Here is a 21,390-nt window from a genome sequence, read left to right on the forward strand (position 1 = left end):
CATAACAGCCCTGAGCACTGAACCACTGGCAGCTTTTGTGCGTGTAGACAAAGGAAAGACAGGTGGCAGCAAGTCAACCCCTTTGCACCTCCAGTGGCAAATTGTAGGCGGTAGAAAAGGGGGGGAAAGACAATTTTTTCCTACTCATGCAAGAGAAGTCTGCTACTGCTACTCTTTCTTCAGAAAGGAGCTGTAGCACTCTACCAGCCACTAGAATGCTTGTGTGATTTTTTTTTTAGTATCTATGAGCAGGTCTCTGCCCCAGCTTTGCTCATCTTGTTCTATGTAAGGAGATGGTAATGCTCAAGACCTTTCCGAAAGTTGCAGCAAAACCTGCTACTTCGTCGGTTTCTTCTCTCCAGCTGTTGACACCTCATGGTGGATAACCTTTTGTGTGTATATGTAAAGAGACTTTATCTTCCTGTTAACAGATCTGTTAGTAGAAAGTATTATCTCTTCTTATGATGCAATGCAAGTGGAAAGACATTGCAAAGGTTTCAGAAGCAGATACTCATCTGTGCAGCATAGCACTACCCTACCGACATCCTGCAGCCAGATGCCTTGCTTATCTCTATTTCATGTGAACTCTGCATCCCAGCAGGGAATGTATTGAAGGGTTTTGCTTTTGACTTTTTATTTTGCTGCATGAAAAGTAGAACAGCTGGACCTCAGCTTTAGGGGGAGCTAAAGCTGAGGAGTAAAATAAGGCTTGTGCTGTGATACATCAGAATTGTTGCCTTTTCAGTGTTGGTGATCTAAGTTCTGATTTTATCAGATGTGGAGAAAAGGGCTTGGAGAGAGGCCTACCCAGAAGCAGAAGAGTAGCGGTAACAAAATGTCATAAAAGCATGGAAGTGCAAAACTCGCAAAGGCATTGCAGACTCCTCAGTTCTGTCTGCAAATCAGAGAGGTAGTCCAAAAGAAAAAAGGCCACCTGGCTTGGTTCTTGCTTGCACAGGGCTGGGGGACAGAAAAATCAGATGCAGGAGGTGTAAAGACTCTTCTTTGGTCATGTATTTGTGCGTTTCATTGGTATCAACAAAATGTTAGCAAGGGCTGAATGGGAATACTGTTCAGTGACCTGGAAGGATTCCAGGTTCATGGTTACAGTGAGCTTTCATTACAGCTGAAGAATTGCATTGTAAATGGCAATTAAATTACTAAATCAGTTTGCAGGTAATACATAGTACAGTGGAAGTTATTACCATGACTCTGAGATGCTGCTAAATGCTACTGTATTCATTTTCAGGTAAATAACCAAGGTAGCAGGAGAAAGATGCAAAACAAACAAGGCAACACTTGCCTGACATCTCTCTTAGGGCTGTTATTTCATACATGCCTATTGTCTGCCTGCTTCACCTCCATACTGATAGCCCCTTAGAGCTCATCAGTATGCTTTAAGCCGCATCCTTTTCTCCTCCATTTTGGAAAGGACAAGAACTCCTTGCAGAATGGATCGTGCTGCAGGTACTCTCAGGAGTTAGTGCAGGGCAGGATTACAGGGCTGTGAGCTAGAACCAGAGCTGCAGGGATGGTTGGGATTCACAGTTGCTCCCTTGTTTAATATGTACATGTGTATTTGCCATGTGAGTAGATTTTCTAAGGTTGTGACAATTTCTTACTAGGGCTGAGCCAGGTGGCTGATGCACTGTGTCAGAAAGAGCTTGACTGTGAAACAGTACCAACAAACACCTTCCTTTTTCATCCTTGCAGACAGTGCAAGGCACTGTTTGACACTGGAATGAGAAAAATGGTCTTAAAACATTCTGTGAGAAGCATATTAGGGAACAGCAAGGGAAGTAGACCTTTGAGGGGACAGCCTGTGGGGAGTGCAGCCATCTGGCTTCTGGTCTGGAGGCACTTCAGATTGCAGGCAGCATGTCACAAGCAATCCCTTCCTCTTCCACTTTTACTAGAGGTGTGGCAGCTTCCTCTGCTTTGTGGGTTTGTGGTGAAGAGGAGTTAAGTATTGGGTTGGAGGCTGGGCCACGATTGGTGGTCGTGCTGCTCAGGGGCTGGGTTTCCGAGATACCTTGGCTGAGCTTGTGTTGGTTTCCCGGCTGCAGCTTCTTTTCACATTGTGGCTGTTCATGCTTTTTAGAGGCATGCTCAGAAAGTGTCTTGTCACCTGCAGGACACTGGCTGGAGGGAACTCATCCTGTAGCTAGGGCCTTTCTGCTTCTAGGAGGTTAATAGTGGTCTGCATCCTCTACTGGTGGAAGTCATCATCAGATCAACTGTTGCTACTCAGAGCACTGTCTTAACCTACAGTTGGTTTTGTCTCCTGTTTAGCAGTCTGTAATATGCGTAGGTGGTGGTCTCAGCTTTGAGCGAATATCAATTAGCTTGAGTTTCCACCAGACGTCCAGCTGTGTTTCCCTTCGAGAACACATCTTCTCCTCTTCACTACTCTCTGTCCAGCCTTTAGGAGCGATAGCTCATCAGAAGGTGAAAGGGTCATGGTCTTCTTGGAGCCCCTTGTTTCATAATGGCCTTTTTTGTTTGTTTTTCAGAGGGCCGGATGCTCATCCAGGAAATCCCTTCCATCACCAGCAGAGGGCACTTGGAGAGCACGTCTGATTTGGTTGTGGACTCCACCTACTACAGCAGTTTTTACCAGCCGTCCCTGTATCCTTACTATAATAACCTCTACGGCTACTCCCAGTACCAAATGGCAGTGGCCAGTGAGCCTTCCTCAAGTGAGGCAGGAGGTACAATTGTAGGGTCGGCCGTGAAAACCAGCCTTCGAAGCCTCCCAACAACGTACGTGCCAAGCCAGTCAGGAAAACAGTGGCAGGTATGATGCTACCAATGTAACGTGGAAGAGTGAGGCAGACAGTAATTTGTTTCTTGGGCCTGATTCTGACCTCCCATTTGCTGAATCCATGGCAGTGCAAAACTGGAAACAGTTCCCAGGATATGATTAGGATCCATGCTAAGAGGGTTAGCCAAAATAAAGAGTTGTGACACAACGCAATGAAAGCAGTGAGAGAGGTGTAAGTAGGTTCCATGCTTACAGATGAAGAGTACCCACTTGGTTTTGGCTTCTGAGTTATGTTATAGTAGATTATGGGCTGTATTCTGGAAAAGGAGTCCAGTTGAATTACCCTGCATAGCATCCTGGGAGATTCAGGTGTCATTTCTGAGAGGCTTTGCTCTTCAAGAATCTCTGCCTTTCACATCCAAGATGCTAAAGTGACCCAGGAGACCCTACTGTTGTGCAGTGGGTTGATGGCATGTTGCTAACGATGTGTCACTCCAGGGCTATGCCTCAGGGGTTTGCACCAGAGCTCTGTGCACTTCCTTAAGTAAGGGTGTAAAGCCAAGGGTGCCTTCTCATTCTGGGACCTGGTAAATGTCCTGGTAAATCTTTACTGTGAGAATAGTGGAGCACTGGAAGAAGTTGCCCCGGGGGGATGTTGAGGTCCCATGCCTGGAGATGTTCAAGCTGAGGCTCAACAGGGCTCTGGGTTACCTGACCTAGTTGAGGATGCCCCTGCTTACTGCAGAGGGGATTGGACCAGGTGATCTTTGGAGGTCCCTTCCAACCCAGACCATTCTGTGGTTCTGAGTGTAGTCTCCAACTCAGTACTTGTTGAAGACTGGAAAAGGGAAGTCTGCCTAGACAAGGACCTCTTGGCAAAGTGGAGCCATTTCATTGACCCCAAGACTATTTGGTTTTGTGCTACAGTGGTGCTTTTCTATCTGAGATAGAACTCAGTCTACAGCCTCTGAGTCTGCAAATGCCCATGTCCCTAGTGTAAGGGCGGGAGAAGGCAGACTACTTCAAGAGAGGGCATGTTGTCTTCTGCAAAGACTCTGTTATTAAACCACTCAACAATGAAAGACTAAATGTCCACCAGAACCTCCTTTCTGTCTTTTTTGCTGACAGAGAATTCCTCTAGCAGTTCTGGCGCAGAGACAAAATGTGAAATGGTTTTTCAGCTTCTGATACCAAGAAGCTGGAACTTGGACTGGGTGATTACAATTACTGTAGCAGTTCACATCACCTCCAATGAGACTTTCTTATCATTAGACACTTTCTTCATGGGAAGGTCCTCCTGAAAATGCAGAGGCCTCCCAGGGCAGTAGCTGGCAGGTCCATTAATTTTAAGATTGTGGCTTTACAGCAGTTTGCAATTAGTACTATTCCATGTCCTTTTTTTTGCCATGAATACAGTCATATGGGGAAAAGACCCCTCTTCCTTACACAATGTGAGCCCACACCGTGAGAGCTTTCTTCTCTCAGTATGTTCACAGACTTCACTGCAGTCGTTTTGAAACACATGAAGGTTAGGTTAGTTGACAGCATCTTCCTGCAATGCTGAATTTAATCACCAGACTAGGGAGAGAATCACAAAACCATAGAGTGTTAAGGATTTGAAGAGACATCTAGCAATCATCCAGTCCTACCTCCCTGCCAAAGCAGGATCACCTAGGGCAGGCCACACAGGAATATATCCAGGTGAGTTTTGATAAAAAAAGGCCCCAGAGAAGGAGACTCCACAGCCTCTTTTCTAGTGCTCCACCACACTCATGGCAAAGAATTTTTTCCTCTAGTCGAAATGGAAATTGCTGAATTCAAGCTTATACCTGTTGTTCCAAGTCCTTTTACTGGGCACCAGCAAAAAGAGACTGTTGCCTTCAGTGAAAGCAAGCTAGGAATAGGATTTTATGTGTGATAATGTGGTGAGGTGCCAGTGCTTTTTCATTTTGATTAATTGGGTTAAGCTAGCATGTCATAGAAAGTTACTTATGAAGCTTTTGCAATACCTAGCTTGTAGGAGCCTACAGAACTGATGCTTGAAGTCACCAGCACAAGACAAAGAAAGGGCAGCAACATTTGCCTTGTGAAAATAATGTTCTTGCACGCTGCTAATCTCACATCACCATTTCTTCAGCAACTGAAAAGACTGTGACTGTGAGGTTCTGTGATTTTACTAGCTTGGGAAAAAGAAAGTAAATCACAGGTATTGACTAGCCTAATTCATTGGGCTTGAAGAAGTGTGAGGGTTTGTTAAAGTGTGTTAAACCTTGGAGTGAGGGTTATATCCTCTCAGTTCTGATGACATGTTCTTTTGTCTAAAACTATACTGTATGTTAAGAGGTCTCGGCCTAGAACGTTTGGTTACAATGAGGTTGCCTGTTTCTTGTGGGATTTCTGACACTCCTTTAGGAAACAATAGCAGTAGTATGTTTTCTGTGTGCTTTGAGGCCCTGCAGAATTTGTAATTAACTTCTGCTTAAGTGCAAGTCAGATTAGTGTGGTACCAGAGAGGTGTTTGATGTCAAAAAGGACCTTTTTCCTTCCCAGCTAGCTCCAAGTGCTGGGTGTTCGTTTGCACTTTGAAATGTATTATATGGTTCCACTCACATTTGTTCGCCTCACCTAAGATTTTAATTTCTCTTGGGCAAAGCTTTTGGAGGTCTCAGTGCTGTTCTAGTGAAATGTCTATGCAGAGCAACTAGAGGTAGTGCTTTCTGCCAGCAAAAGTGACATCTCCTCAGCTTCTGAAATTGTTAAAACAAGGACCTGTGTTTCCTGTTCAGTAGGGCACAGTGTAGTTCAAGGTCAGTTGCCTGTAACTTGCAAGCTGTTTCTCAGTGGCTGCTCTGTCTTACTGCTGGAAGAGTAATGAGTCGTGGGGTTTGCATACTGTTGTGACAGCATAACATTGACCAAATGATCATAAAAAGTTTTAATGAGATCTTGGCTAGATAATGGCTAGTGGCAGTGGATGCAGCGATGACGGAGTTGTAAAACACTCTCTGACACTGAAGCAGGCTTGTTGTAAGGAAAGTGTCAGCTGCATCCTGTGGTTAAACATCAATTCTGTGCATATGAGGTTACCAGCAAGGGAAGAGCAAGCACAGAAATACAGTGTTAAATGGTAAAGAGTGAATGAATGTATCAGGCAAGCACAGAAAGAAGTTACAGAGGCCTTACAAAGCATAATCCACGAAGAGGAATGAGACCTTTTTTACAGGTTTTGCTGGCAAGACTATGCAAACTGGTTCTTTTCAGAGGAAATATATATCACCATCTACATAGGTGTTGTTACTAGACTGCCTGTGTTGACAGAATTTATTTTTTATGTGCATGGGTTTTCTTAACTGATGTACAAGTCTGTGCTCGTGTGACTGGTAGTGTTGTAACTATTTTGATCAAAGATTTTGAGTTTTGCTTCTTTACCAAAACGAGAGGTGTACTGTGCCTGCTGTGACCAAATCAGGGTAGCTTGCCAAGTTGTCAGCTCACAGGAGGGTTTAATTAATAGTAGAAGCTGTCCCTGTGATCACTGGAAAGTATCCTACTTTAATCAGTGTAGAGAAGACCCTTGCTTTCTTACTGGAGGCTCGCTGATCCTAGAATAACCACACAAGAAGAACAGCATACTTAAAGTAGGGTAAATTCTGTAGGCAGACCAGGCCTTGAGCAACTCGTCTATCTGCTGTTACAAAATTTAGGAAGCAGGGGGGAAAACCCAGGAAGGAAATGTGTCAGTGTGTATGGGATGGGATAAGGATTAAAGCATTATTGAGCCTTGGCAAAGAAGCTGAATCACTAAATCTTTAATGTAGATTAATGTCAGATTTCATTGTTCTCTGCAGGGGCTTGCTTACTTTAATGAATTTGTAGAGGTGCAAACTTTTTAGATTTTTCTGTGTAAGTTTTGTTTATTTGTATATAATTATCCCAGAAACTGTATCCATAATGATTTGATAAGCATAATGAAAGTGCTTGTTTTGGTCAAGAGTTCTTCAGTCATTTATGTCGTGTTGCTTTTGCCAGCACTCAAGCAAGATAATCAGGTATGGCTGGTGTTGCGCCTGAAGAAAAGACAAGCTTAGGCTGAGATGCATCAGCTGTGATGATCGCTATGCATCTCCTTCCACTGAAGTTCTCTATGGACATCTGGACCCTCCCTTGAAGCTTTCATGATTGTTGATTAAAATAGGGATTTATGTGTATTCCATCTAATTAACAGTTAAATGAGTTCACCAACATTAGTACTGCAAGTGAGAGTATGTTGGTATACAGTGGAAGTTCTCTCTTTCTCTCTCTCTTTCTCTCTTTCTCTCTCTCTTTCTCTCTTTCTCTTTCTTTCTCTCTCTCTCTCTTTCTCTCTCTCTCTCTCTCTTTCTCTCTTTCTCTCTCTCTCTCTCTTTCTCTCTCTCTCTTTCTCTCTCTCTCTTTCTCTCTCTCTCTTTCTCTCTCTCTTTCTCTCTCTCTCTCTCTTTCTCTCTCTCTCTTTTTCTCTCTTTCTCTTTCTCTCTCTCCCTTTCTCTCTCTCCCTTTCTCTCTTTCTCTCTCTCTCTCTCTCTTTCTCTCTCTTTTCTCTTTTCCCCTTTTCCTTTTTCCTTCTTTTATTTCTTCCTTGCTTCCTTCTTTCCCAGTTCATCCTTCCAAATTCCTTCCTGTCTTTCCTTGTCCTTCTTTGTCTGTGCGAGTTTCTTCCTTCCATTCATTCTTTAGTTTGTTCTTTCTTTCTTTCTCTGTCTTTCTTTGTAAAGAAGCTTGGTGAACCACTGTTCTCCCTTCCAAAACCTTAACATTTTTGTTATTTTCTATAAACAGCTTAGAGGAAAGACATGAATAAGCAGTCATGAGAGTCAGACTGAAATTACACCTGATTTTTTTTAAGTACAGCAGCTAGACTTGTCTTATGTAAGTCAAATTGATGAGGCAGGAAGCTGTTTTTTAATGATTTCTTTAAAAATGGGAAATGTATAAAACACTTACATGAAATCCAGAAATTACCTGTGATGTAGCAGCTAGCATTCTGAACTCTCGAATAGCTGCCTGCTAGTGGAAAAGGTTTCTCTTTTCAACTTCTGCAACCTGTTTGTGGCTTCTGGCAGTTTCTTCTCCTCTAAGCCTTGCCTTCTGGCAGGAAATGCAGTCTAACTCTCCAGAAATAGGTGTAAGATATTTAAAGCATACAGATGTGTGTGTAAATATGTATACATTATGCAAGTCACCCAGCACAATCCTAATTTCATGTGTAAGCAGTGTATTATGTACTGTATTCATAACATACCCTTCACACTACAGATTTATGCTAAAAGTATCCTAATGTTTCTGACAGCTCATGTGTGACATGAATGCAATCCATATTTCTTGGAGGAGCTAATCTAAGTGGTTTATTTTCCAATACTGCTGATAGGGCTATATCTCTAGGTGTCACTGCAGTTGAGATTCTGATGGTAACATATTGTTTATGGGTCACTGCCTTTGTCTAAAAGAATAGGTTGGAACAGAATAGCAAAGGTTAATTAAGTTTGTCTATCAAAGAGGGACAGAAATAGATGTCTCTTGTATTTTCTGTGCTAGAATCAAAGTAAGTTGAGTCAGGGTATCATAGACTTGTTTTTGTTTTGCTCTGGAAAATATGCTTAGCTGGCTTTAGGAATGAAAAAAAGCCGCTCTGGACAGCATGAGCACATCAGTAGTTGTGAGGGGTCAGCACATAGGCAGTAGCATTGCAAGGTAGGAGATTCATGGCAGCCTGGGTTTATATCTGGGAAAAATGATCAGGAAGGTAGTAAGTAATATGCTCATGGTCATGCAGCCCATGGGTGACAGAGCAGAGATTCCTGATGTCCGAGTGTCTGCTGTGGTGCCCAGTGCCACATAAAGCTGGCTTTATTTCTGAGATCAAAGTAGAAGGAGGGAACTGTGTTAAAACTTCTTAAAGGGTTTTTCTGGTGTTTCCAAAATTACTGTTTTGTCTTATGGCAGCTTTTGAAGGATCATAGGTGAGGCAGAGGAATGGAAAAGCTAGGGTAGGGCGATCTGGCTATGATCTTGTAGCACACCAATGGTGAACCCAAATTTTCATCTCTTCTGTTGCTGTAAAATTTTCATGGCCCTTTTTATCCAGAATTAGTATCCACAACTTCCTACTTGAGGAACTGTCCTTCTTGAGACAGCCTCATAGTCAAGACCAATTGTGAAATATGAAGGTGCTGGTGAGAATAACACTGTCTTGCTCACAAGGAAATTGCAGCTGGGAGCATCTGCACATAAAATTATTACCTGTGTGATGTTTTATCTATATATAAATTCTCTGAGAAGGTTAGGACCATTTTCTAGTCTCTGAAGCTGGAAGGAGAAGCGAGTCACCATTTGTGTCTACCTCTTTTCTAGCCACCTAATCTGGTCTCTGATCTGGCCACCTCCTCTCCTCAGCTCTTACTCTGTGAAGATACACAGCAGTTACATAGTGCTGCTAGGATGTTGGAAGGAGGAGCTGCACTGAGTGTGGCTCTTTCACCATCCATTAATAAAGCTTTTCTGCAGGAATCATCTAAATGGAGGCAGGAGCATTTTCTTTATGTTTCCATGGATTTTGCTACATGTTCTGTTGCTGTTAGGCACTGCTGTAGGGCCCCACTAACCACTGTGATCAGTGACGGACTAATGGTGCTTCCAGCTTGCCTGTCTATGGCTAAGCTGTAGCTGCCTCTTGATTCCCTATATTTGCTTTACAAGAAATTTCCACTGTGTGCATGGTCTTTTAGTCTGGCCATATTTAGTAGTTCTTGAGCCATAAGTAGCTCAGCACATCCTTTTAGAGTTACTGAGTGTGCACTGTGGTGTACGGTTTAAGGGACCCATAAATAAATCAAAATGTACTTCTTCAGTGATCTGAAGTCAGTGAGGTACTTGATGAATCAGCCTTGGGACATGTCGTGAGTGGTATGTGGCTGGAAGGAGATGTACTGTTAGTGAGCAACTCAGGAGCTCAATCTGCTGTCTGCAGAGAGCAAGTGCATGTCCTTCCCTGCCACACCACTTCCTTACATGAAACGTACCTTGTTCATACAGTTCATAGCCTGCAGTGATACAACCAGAGTGGCTTGTGGCATGACCTCAGGCATTTGCTGTCATGTCCTTGATGTAGAGCTGGAAAGAACAAGGGTGGTAGGAGGAGATTCCAAAGGACCAGGCATCAACTTGTGCACTATTCGCCCGCATGACCCCTAGGACAGGACCCAAGGAAGGATCCCAGACCTGGCTGAAACATTTTGAAGGCTAAACTGCCCTGTCTTAGAAATAATCTGAATACTGCAGGGCCTCCCCTGGGTTGGTTTTATCTCCTTGTCAGGCACCCAAAAATCCAGAGCTGCAGGAGTGAATACAGAGCAAATACCCTTTCTCATGGGGTAATGCTCTCCCAGGCCCCCTTTCTAATGTAGTGCTGAGGTCAAGAATCTTTATCACTCGTTGTTTTTTTATTGTTACTATAAAACAGGATGGCTAAGCACTATAAAAATGAAACCTTATGGTTCAGATTTACTGCGGTGTGTATTCTAAACAGTTTAATAAAACAAAACCAAAAGCTTTTAGATTCTTTTCAGTGGTTAATACACAACATATTCTTTGCAGAGCCAAACCTCTCTGACTGTGGGTCAAACTGTGGTTCATAGACTTGGTGTGGGTAATAAGATTATAAAACATGTCTCTGGCTAGCCAGCGCTACCACACACTTATAATAATAGTAGTAATAATTCATTGAATCCAGGGATTTTAGATGAGGCTTCTTTTTTTTTTGAGAAATGGAGGAAAAAAAGTAAAGGTTTGAAAGGAACAGGTCACTGCATCCACTATAGAGAGAGGAAACATGCATGTGGTCATTTCAGTGACAGGAGTTATCCTTCCACTTAATTACATCTGAAGTAATGCTGTCTTATTTAAGGAAAGGCAGCCTTTTCTCAGTTGTACACTTGCAGACATGGCACTTGCACAAGAGAGTATTTGAGATGTGAGTACCATGGGTGCAACCCACAATCCTGACCCCCTGAAGGAAGAAAGATGATGTGTGCAAAACTGCATGCAGAGAGGATTTTGATAACCTCTTTTCTTCAGTACTTCTAGAGTTGAGCTTTGTAGATGTGCAGATTGAAACTCCTTTGGACTGAGATTTTCAGCAATTTCTGTTGCCAATCTGTAATTTCAAGCCAGAGGCAGCCTGGGTTGTGTTGAGAGCGTCTCTGCAAAGCACAGATGTGTTTCCAAGAGGAGACTGTCCTTTTTCAGAACAGCAGAGGGCACATCAATGTCTTTTTTGAGTTCAGGCTTCCTTGGGATGTCACATTAAATTTTTTTAAGAGTGATTTACTATTTATTGTGGATGAAACTTAAGTGCCTCTTAAGCTTTTTCTGCATGAATAGGGCGCACATGGTAAAGACATCATCTCTTCAGTATTGCTTTAATTAATTAGAGATAAACTCTTAATTTTCATAGACTAAAAGCATGTCCTGTTGATCCTTTAGTACATGTGCAAATACATGCAACTGTGCTGCTGTCAGAAGTCGAGCAGAGGTGCACTTTTCTTCCTGAAAACAGCCACTACTCTCTCTCTAAGCACTCAGATATCACTGCAATCTTGGCTGCATATGGAAGGCAGGATGTTGTCCTCTGTCTCAGAGAGCACTAGTAGGATTTTATGTGACTTGGACCACGTTACTTCCAGCTAGGCATGCTAAAGTGAATATTGAATTATTAGGGAAACCTCTGGAAGACAAGGGGTGACTGCATTCTGGCAGTCACTCTCCTGGAGACAAAGCCGGTGGTTCCTTTCAGCAGGACCACTCCCTGGAGTTCTGCTGGCACAGGGAACCACCTGAGACAGTAAATTCAGCACCTGTCTCCACTGCTCACTGCGGTTGAGCTTCACAGCCTGGAGAGGGCTGAGGAGCAGGGCCTTGTGCATAACTGGCTGGGACCTGAGGGTACCACAGTGGAGCTCCTCTAACTGAGGTGAGATGTGGCGGAAAAGGCTGCTTGACCTGTCTACTTGAAAAGGTAATATCTGATAGCATAGCTAGATGTGCTGTGCAATTGACACTGCTACCTTTGTACCCTGTGAAACACTGGTATTTTTTGTCTGCCCGGAAGCTTTCCATTCTATGATAGCTCACTGCTCAGCAGACTTAGAGAGACCAGGTAGTGTTACCTCTCCTGTTGAAAGTCCTAACCTTGTGAAGCTGCAGTTTTTGAGCACTGTAGTACTTTGGAACAAATAGTAGTGGGTGGTAGTTCTTTCATGAAAAAATAATTAAAAAAAGAAAATCTGAGGAGATCAGTGTGCATGATTTCAGAGCACTGGAGAAGGACTTTCACTTTTGATTTCTCTCAGCTTTGCTGCAGTAGGGAGAAGGGGTTGGTGGACACCATGCTGACACAGTAGACGTGCTGGCTGATGTCCAGCTCTGGCTCCACTACAGGCTTCCCATACGGTGTGCCCACAGCTTGGCTTCTCAGGGTAGAGCAGGGAAGTATTTTTCCATGTCACTGGGTTGTAAGAGAACCCCTGTGTTCATGTGCATGTCACTGCATCAGTACTGTGAAGAGTGTCCTGAGTGAGTCAGTCGGTAGGACTGTTTAGCCACCTTTTCGTTGGAAGTTCTTCACAGAGAGAGTGATTTGCCATTGGAATGGGCTGCCCAGGGAGGTGGTGGAGTCACCGTCCCTGAAGGTGTTCAAGAAAAGCCTGGATGAGGCACTTAGTGACATGGTCTAGTTGATTGGACAGGGCTGGGTGATAGTTTGGACTGGATGATCTTGGAGGTCTCTTCCAACCTGGTTGATTCTATTCTATTCAGTTGCCACCAGTCTGAGATGAGTTAGTCTCTGGGGGTGCGTAGGGAGTGACCAGACACTCCACCTATGACACTGGCCAAGTGCATGGATTTGATGGGATCTGGAAAGCCCCCCATACTGTTGCCTATGTCATTAGCAGGGAACTTGCCAGGAAGCTCCTTGCAGTAAAGGTCACATGGTCTTGTGTGCCAGAGGCAACTTCAGCTCAGGTAAGATGAAAATGTAAACCAGCTCTAGCTGTGCAGGTGCTGCTGCTAGGTCACATCCTTTATTACACCTCCTCACCTGTAGATGAGTGGTATGGGCACTCTCTGTGCCAATCAAAGTGAAAACCCAAGGCTAGCATGTCAGAGTTTTATTTTCCATTCACCTCCCATGACTTCTTTCAAAGCTGTGTGGTGCCAGGGCTCAGCTTTCTAAGGCTGTTGTTGCGCTTCTGTCTCTGACAGGTGAAGGGTGTGGAGAGCCGCCACACTGTCAGCTCCCAGTACCGCATGTGCTCCTACTACCCACCTGCCTCTTACCTGGGACAGGGAGTTGGCACTCCAACATGCCTCCCCCAAATCCTGACCTCTGAGGACATCCCCTCTTATTCGGAGTCGAAAGCAAGAGGTAAGTGCACCCACCAGGGCATCTGGGACCACCTTGTCTTGGGACAGGAACCCAGGAGGTATGGGTTGCTGCTGGGAAGGAAGCTAGACAGCAGAAGGTGGGTGTTTACAAGTTGGTGGCTGCTTTCTGGAAGGCTTGCAGTGTAGTGTCAACATGTGACTGTACAGTAATGTAGCTGTACAGCAGTGCATGCTGGTTCTTCAGAAGTCTTGTGGTACAGGAGTTGCAGTTGCACCTTCCTTTCTTTGTGTTCCTCTAAGTAGAGCCACTTGAGGTGCTGCCTTTGATCTTTGCCCCAGTCACAGAATTATCTCTCCTCTCTATTCTTCTCAGAAGTGCTGTCTGTCATTTTTTCCACAGGCCTCCCACCGAGCCTTTGCTGTCCTCATCTTTCTGAACCTCATGTGGGAGCTATTCCTGCATCCCAGACGTGTCATGAAGCCTTTTCCAGACTTGCTTCCTTGTTTGCTTTCAAACCCATTACAATGTGGTCGTTCACATAAAAATACTGCAGACAAATCTGTCTTTTCATGTCCAGCGTTTCTTGGCTGTTCTGAGGACTACTATAATCTGCAGTGATTTCCAGGAAACGTTGGTGAATTAGCCCTGTCTTTTTGACAATGTGTCTGTCACTCTGATAGCAGGTAGAGTGCACACAGAGTCATGCTCTGCAGGAACAGACACAACAGCACTGAGCTGCTTCCCTGTCCTTGGAACAGGACCTTAACTTAATGCTAAAGAATTAAGGTGGTAAACAAGGAAAGAATAGGATGATCCTGCTTTATATATGCAAAAGCCTCACACTCCTCATTCTCCTCATTCAACTTGCACTCCATGAGTTGAGCTAACACTTCTAAAAGCTGAGCTAACACTTCTAAAAGCTTTTCACACTTCTTATCTCTCTGTAGCAGTTGGTTAATTTGGTGGTTTAATTTTGTTTAGTGTGTGGGAGACATTTCTTTTAATTTATTTTACACCTGCCAATTTTTTGTTACATGGGAATTGGGGTTTTTTGCTCAGAATTACTCCACTGGCAACAACATCTGTCCTCACTTGCTTTACTGAGGCACTTACATATTGAAATTAATCCTCCTTATGTCTGCAGCAAGGATACATGTTGCATAGGTTCCTTAGATGTTTTCAGTCATGGCCTTTCTGTGGCTGATGTCCTCCTGTCTTTTATGGTGAAAAACACAGTGGTTGTATCATGACAGAACCTTAAGGACGCAAATTAAGTTTTAGAGGGTGAGGTGTGTATGAAGTCACAGCTGTGGCTGGTGTAAATCAACACACAGCCTTTGAATTCAGTAACTCCGAAATGATTGATGCCGAGGAGGTGACTCCTCTTTCAGAGTGACTGTTAGCTGAAAGTCTTCCCAACTAACTGTAATGTATCAGATAGGCAGGAGAACAACACGTGGTGAAAGAATAATAGATGATGAAATTTTAGACTTTTCCTCTTTCTTCAGTAAACACCTTGGAGAAATTGGTGATCTTTGGCTAATTTTCCTTCTCTTTTCTTAAAAGAAAAGTTCTATTTTCTTCCCTTTTCTCTGACCACCACCTAACAGTGACGTCTTCCGTTCTGCCCATTGGCTGGAGGAGCAGTTGCCTTTATGCTCAGCTGCGGTTGACACTTTTTCTTGCATCCATCACTACCAACTCACTAAGAAGTCTTACCAGTCGAATGTTCTTACAAATAGGCAGAAGACCTTATACCCTTTGTTCCCAAATGCACTTCAGTAATTTTTCATCACTCTAGAAAAAAAAGTTGTGCGTAATGTGCCACTGATTTTTAAACTGCATAAATACTGTATTTTCAATAATCCCTGACTGCTTCTCCAGACAGTATTCCACACACAGATATTGTTCCCTAAGTTACACCATCAATCAGAAACTGACAAGCAGTGAGATGTAATTTACTGAGATCAAACAGCGTTTTCCAGACTCTGAAGAAGTGTTTTTCCATGGCAGAGAGCTAGTGGGAGAAAAAGGCACCAGTAGTTTTTGTGAGAAACATGAACCTGTGAGCAGGACATGTGGGCTTCTTAAAACCTTCATGAAAGCGTTTTCTTTTTTGCTATGCATGTTCTTGGAAAAGATAACTGCTTTGGCTTTTTTCATCGACAGACTAAGTAATACTCTCAGTCAGTGATTTACATTCTCACAGTGGTTTTCTTCAGGTACTTTTCACAGTCCTCAGAGTGTTTGAGGTTTTTTGCTGCTTTATTGTTGTGTCTGTGAGTGGTGGATCCTTCTTGTTGAAGAGGGTTGTCCATTCCCCCAAAGTATTAACTGCTGCAAATGATGCCTCGCGCAACGCACATTGCTCTGCATTTCTCCAGTGATTGTTTAGATGAACTTTTTTTATGTGAGGCCTTACTGCTTTATATGAAGCCCGTTGACATGTTTCTGCAAGGTTAGTGGTTTACTAAAGACAACTTTAGTTTGTGTTTTAAATGAATAAATAATTTTACTCCTTTGTGTTCCGCAGCTGAAGTTGCTACCATGCCTCAGAGATGTGTTTTCTTTCTAAGAATACATGTTCATAGATTTTAAGGTCCAGAAGGGAACATGAGGATCGTCTTTCTTGCTGTGTAATGCAGATGTTAAAATTTCACCCAATAACTCATGCAGCAAGTTTCATAACTATTTTTTTTAGGATGTATCTGAAGACTTAGTTTTTCTTAGTCCAAAAGTTTTACAAGAAGGTAACAGTGTATATAGAAAAGCAACAGGTCAAAAGAAAACCTCATTTTACAGCCAAATTTTCACAACATCACGAACATGTATCTTCAACAAAAATGGTTATTGAGTTCCCAAGCACAAATCTGAGATGGTCTTAGAACACATGCAGTCTGTTACCCACACTTCATTTGTGACTTAGCTTTGTGGGGATTTTACCAGCTCATGCGTTTTCTCGGTGTTTCATGCAGACTACTGCATTAATTTGGTTGTGCTAAATTAACTATCTGCTTAGACCAGCTACATTGAAAAGGAGACATGAGCTAGCAGACCACAGATTTACATTTTCTTTGTTTTTATGAATGATGCAACATTTCTCAGGAAACTTTGGACATTTGTACGTGAGGTCGTCTCGTGTTGCAGTGTATTGCATGTAGTAATGGGCTGGCATTTTCTGAATGGCAAAACACCATCAGTCAACCTCTTTGCAATTTGAAGTGGGTCTAAGTAAAGTGGTTTTGCTTTCAACGAAGCGCAGCTGCTACCCTTACAGCCGAAACTGGAGAAATGGGGAGAAAACAAAGGTAAACCAGTGAAATATGGCAAAAGGGTGTTTTCAGAGGGCTGTTTTAAATTGCCAAGTTCTAAGGTTTATAGAACAGTTTCTAGGTAGGAAGGGAATTCTGTACTCCGTACTTTAAGAAGATTTTTCCTCTCCTTTGCTCTGCAAGAGCAACAAGAGGAACAGATGTAGGACAGGTTTGTTATTAACCCTGTGCATGCAAAGCAGGAAGTGCAGGAGTTACAATGGGTCATAACACAGTGTTTATTCTCCAGAAGCCAAGTGCCTTATTTTTACTGCTTTCTGTGGAACAGTTTGGTACAGTTGCCTTTTTTTTTCTCCCATGCAAATGAAGCTTTTTTCAGGATTAGATCACTGCCCAGAATTGGACAGCATATCTGGTGATTGTAAGTCACTTCTTCTGCACTCAGTTTTGTGAAATACCTGCACAAGACTTTCACTTGAGAGAGCAAGAAAGCATATGCTTTGATCAGGACTGGTCGTCTTGATCTGAATTTTGTTTCCACTGAGTAAAATTTGATCATTTGCTTATCTTTATGGGGGTATTTTCCAAGTCTGGGACAGGTGCAGAAAAGCTAAAATAGAAAGATGCAAAGGAGAAACATTCCTGTACTTGCAGACACATTTGATTTTGATGTTCTTACATTGTTTTAAAGATGGCATGGAAGAAAAACTCCTCTTTGTCATTATTACATGAAAAGTTGAGATTATTACTCTACGTGTGTGTGTGTGTGTGTGTCTGCCTGTGGTGAAAGAAACAGCTTGCATTCAAAATGTTGCTCAAGCTGCTGAATGGAGTTATTTTGCCGTTGTGTCAGAGCAGTTGAAAACATAAGTAATGAAACATTAGAGCAGTACCATGTTTGCAGCTTGAACATAAAGTAGGAGTCTGAAACTCCTCCCAAACACAAATAAGAAGAATTGATACAAAATCTTCTTTTTTTTGATACAGAAAAGGCCATCAGTTTAGAGTGGATGTTATTTTATGAAGGAGAACATTTCTGACTGTAACAGAGTTTTTGTCAGTGGAACAGCTTTCAGTGTTTTCAAAACACTTCTTCACAGTCCATTTTAGCAGTTAAATAAGTGGTATCCCCAGTTTTACAGTTGTGGAAGTCAAGGTGGCACAACATTTTTACCACACATAAGTTTAAAGACCTTAAAGTCTTTCTGCTTAGGGGCTGTAGTAAAAGTAGTGCTGAGCCATTGGAGAAGACCACCCAAACCGCAGCAGCTCTGTCAAGAGCCTCTTCCAGTGGTTTCACAGTTGAGGGCATGTTGGAAGCAATCACCTCTCTTAAGGCAAAAAGTTTCATTTTGACAAAAGTGTCACTGGAATGCAAGGAATGCAGACAGAAATGTGTGCCAGAGGTCTGATGTTTTTTTCGGGCCAGGTTACTTTGTGCCCAAAGTAACCTCTTTTTTGAGGTGTCCTCCTTAGTATTTTTGCATGAACCTATGGCCTTGAAATGCTGTGTGAGGTAAGAGTAACGCTCCAGAGCCACAGGTGTCAGCTGGGTGTAGAATCAGAAAGGTCAAGGGGTCTTGGTATGCAAAAGGGTCCTTGAGGCCATGTCCTTGAACCTGCAGCTGCTTTCTGCAAGCAGTCAGGTTACACAGACGGCACTGGAAAAAAAATAGGCTGGTTTGATAAGACTAAAAAATTGCTACAAGGAAAAAAACAATTACTTATCCGGCAAAAGCCTGGCATCTCTCTGCTCTTCATTTGTGGCCAGCTGAGAAGAATGTACTGACAGATCTATGCTAATGAAACACTTAGGAAGTGAGACACAATAGGTAAAACCAGACCAAATTCTCCTCCCATTGGTGGGCAAGATTCAGTCTGTGTAAGCTAAAGAGTGACTCAGTCCCAAGGGACCCAAGTGTTGTCAAGTGTGAGAGGTACTATTTTCTGTTCACCTCTCTGGTACAGCACCAGCAGAAATACATCTTGAATTTTGAGGGGGTCCAGCAGCAGAGCTTCTGGGGAGGGTAAACATTTTGCTCCTAGAACTGATACACACAGTTCAGAAGTATTTAGGTTCTGTGTTCTGTGTGCATGTATCTTCTGCTTAAAAAGTCACCTCTATTCAGGAGTATGCAGTCCTTAGTGATGAAAGAGCAAGCAGTGTGTGCTGAAAACACAAGGCTAATTTCTGCTAACTACCTATCTTACATCAAGCTGTTAGAAATAAATTCTGAAATAAGGCAAAAGAAAGCAAAGGTAATAACTGAAAGCTGCAGATTTTGAACAGTCAGTTTAAGTGTGTCATCTGCACAGCTGTTGGCTTGTGCCTTCTCATTGCTGCTGCTTATGGTTCCCAGTGGCTGTGCTGTGTGCAGCTTCCCTTTAGCACTTAGTATAAGGATGGCAAGCAGATTTCATGTTGCATTTCATGCAAGCTTTGGTTTACATGCTGGTTGTGTATATGTGCTGCAGTGTTTTGAAGATGTCTTTAGGCAGATGCCTTTTTTAACACATTATTTTCATTTTCAATAATAAGTTGACTCTTGGCTTAGCTGACCAGACAGGGTTTTGGCTTGTTTATTTGGGTTTTTTTTGGTTGGTTGGCTGGGGTTTTTTTATCTTTTAAACAAAATAACTAATCCTAATTTGTGACAATCAAACTTCATGATTTCATTAGCTGTAACAGCAGCTATCAAAATAGGTTTGAGAATGTGAGGCGTATTCAGTATGAGCTCTGATAACTAATTTTTCTGTGTAGTGAAGCCCTCTTTTGAATTACTGTTTAGTGTTCTAAATTAATTTGGATTGGTGAAGATTTTATCAACATTGAATAACTTTAATAATATTTGAAGGCAATTCCTGAAAAGAAATTGGTGTAAGGGTTCTGCCTTTTGGCCACAACAACCCCAAGCAGCGCTATAGGCTGGGGACTGAGTGGCTGGAGAGCAGCCAGGAGGAAAGGGACCTGGGGGTACTGGTAGATAGTAAGCTGAAGATGAGCCAGCAGTGTGCCCAGGTGGCCAAGAGAGCCAATGGCATCCTGGCCTGCATCAGGAACAGTGTGGCCAGTAGGACAAGGGAGGTTATTCTGCCCCTGTACTCAGCACTGGTCAGGCCACACCTTGAGTCCTGTGTCCAGTTCTGGGCCCCTCAATTCAAGAGAGATGTTGAGGTGCTGGAACATGTCCAGAGAAGGGCAACAAAGCTGGTGAGGGGCCTGGAGCACAAATCCTATGAGGAGAAGTTGAGGGAGCTGGGCCTGTTTAGCCTGGAGAAGAGGAGGCTCAGGGGTGATCTTATTACTGTCTACAACTACCTGAAGGGACATTGTAACCAGGTGGGGGGTTGGCCTCTTCTCTCAGGCAACCAGCAATAGAACAAGGGGACACAGTCTCAAGTTGTGCCAGGGTAGGTATAGGCTGGATGTTAGGAAGAAGTTCTTCCCAGAGAGAGTGATTTCCCATTGGAATGGGCTGCCCAGGGAGGTGGTGGAGGCACTGTCCCTGGAGGTGTTCAAGAAAAGCCTGGATGAGGCACTTAGTGCCATGGTCTAGTTGACTGGCTAGGGCTGGGTGCTAGGTTGGACTGGATGATCTTGGAGGTCTCTTCCAACCTGGTTGATTCTATGATTCTATGATTTGACTGCATCCCATTCTCTCTTAGTTCATAGCTGCTTAAAAGGTTCGTTTTTGTAGTTCCTTCTCTAAATAACTTTTATGTTACTCTCCCTCAAAACACAGACAAAATATTATATGTGCAAAGCAAGTTTTCATTGAGAAGTTGCTGAATTACAGATTTGATTCATGAGATTTGCCAGTTCACAAGTTTTGCTGATTCCATGCCGGGGAAGCTGATGAGCCCTTGCCACTTGCTGCAGGGGAGGTTGCTGGTCCTGCCGCAGGATGTACTCTTGATCGTTTTCCACCAGATCTTCTGTAGAAACACAGATATTTCTAGACTGAGGCCTTAGAATTCTCTTGGAAGAATGCTAAGCTCTCATGAAAACTGTGCGTGAATTATTTTATTTTTTGGTGCCCTAGCAAAAGAGAGTGGGACAGCCTGAACCCACGGGAGATGCCAGTGGATCCCCATTCACCCACAGCAGTGAAAAAACACCCACTGAGGATGGGGTCAGCCCAGATGTTTGCTAAACAGTCAAAGATGTGTTTTTTTTAGTCACAAGATGCATTTGTCCATTGTGTAATACTGTATGTGGATCAAAGGGTACAGAAATTCAAACCTGCATTTTGGTAAGAATTGCAGGAAGAGGGTTGGTAAAAGAGGGATTTAAGGAAGGTCATATTCTAATGAAAGGCAAATAAAAAGATCTGGTGGACAGCAGCAGATCCAGATTGAAACCCCATGCAGAGATACAGGCTGGGGTCAGAGTGGCTGGAGAGCAGCCAGACAGAGAGGGATCTGGGGGTGCTGATTGATACCCGCCTGAACATGAGCCAGCAGTGTGCCCAGGTGGCCAAGAGAGCCAGTGGCATCCTGGCCTGCATCAGGAATGGTGTGGTCAGCAGGAGCAGGGAGGTCATTCTGCCCCTGTACTCTGCACTGGTTAGACCACACCTTGAGTCCTGTGTTCAGTTCTAGGCCCCCCAGTTTAGGAGGGACATTGAGATGCTCAAGCGTGTCCAGAGAAGAGCAACGAGGCTGGTGAGAGGCCTTGAGCACAGCCCTACGAGGAGAGGCTGAGGGAGCTGGGATTGTTTAGCCTGGAGAAGAGGAGGCTCAGGGGTGACCTTATTGCTGTCTACAACTACCTGAGGGGTGGTTGTGGCCAGGAGGAGGTTGCTCTCTTCTCTCAGGTGGCCAGCACCAGAACAAGAGGACACAGCCTCAAGCTACATCAGGGGAAATTTAGGCTCGAGGTGAGGAGAAAGTTCTTCACTGAGAGAGGCATTGGACACTGGAATGGGCTGCCC

General features: G+C 43.5%; 1 protein-coding gene across 2 annotated transcripts in view; it reads left to right on the forward strand.

Annotated features, from left to right (window-relative positions):
- Positions 1-21,390, forward strand: part of DMRT1 (doublesex and mab-3 related transcription factor 1) — a 61,049-nt gene that overhangs the window by 20,099 nt on the left and 19,560 nt on the right. For both annotated transcript variants that reach the window (XM_064140875.1, XM_064140874.1), the window contains 2 exons: positions 2,514-2,797; positions 13,061-13,223. In XM_064140875.1, coding sequence (XP_063996945.1) covers positions 2,514-2,797; positions 13,061-13,223 — 447 coding nt within the window. The remainder of the gene's footprint in view (positions 1-2,513; positions 2,798-13,060; positions 13,224-21,390) is intronic.

The sequence above is a fragment of the Pogoniulus pusillus genome, chromosome Z, assembly GCF_015220805.1.
Source record: "Pogoniulus pusillus isolate bPogPus1 chromosome Z, bPogPus1.pri, whole genome shotgun sequence".
Lineage (NCBI taxonomy): Eukaryota > Metazoa > Chordata > Aves > Piciformes > Lybiidae > Pogoniulus > Pogoniulus pusillus.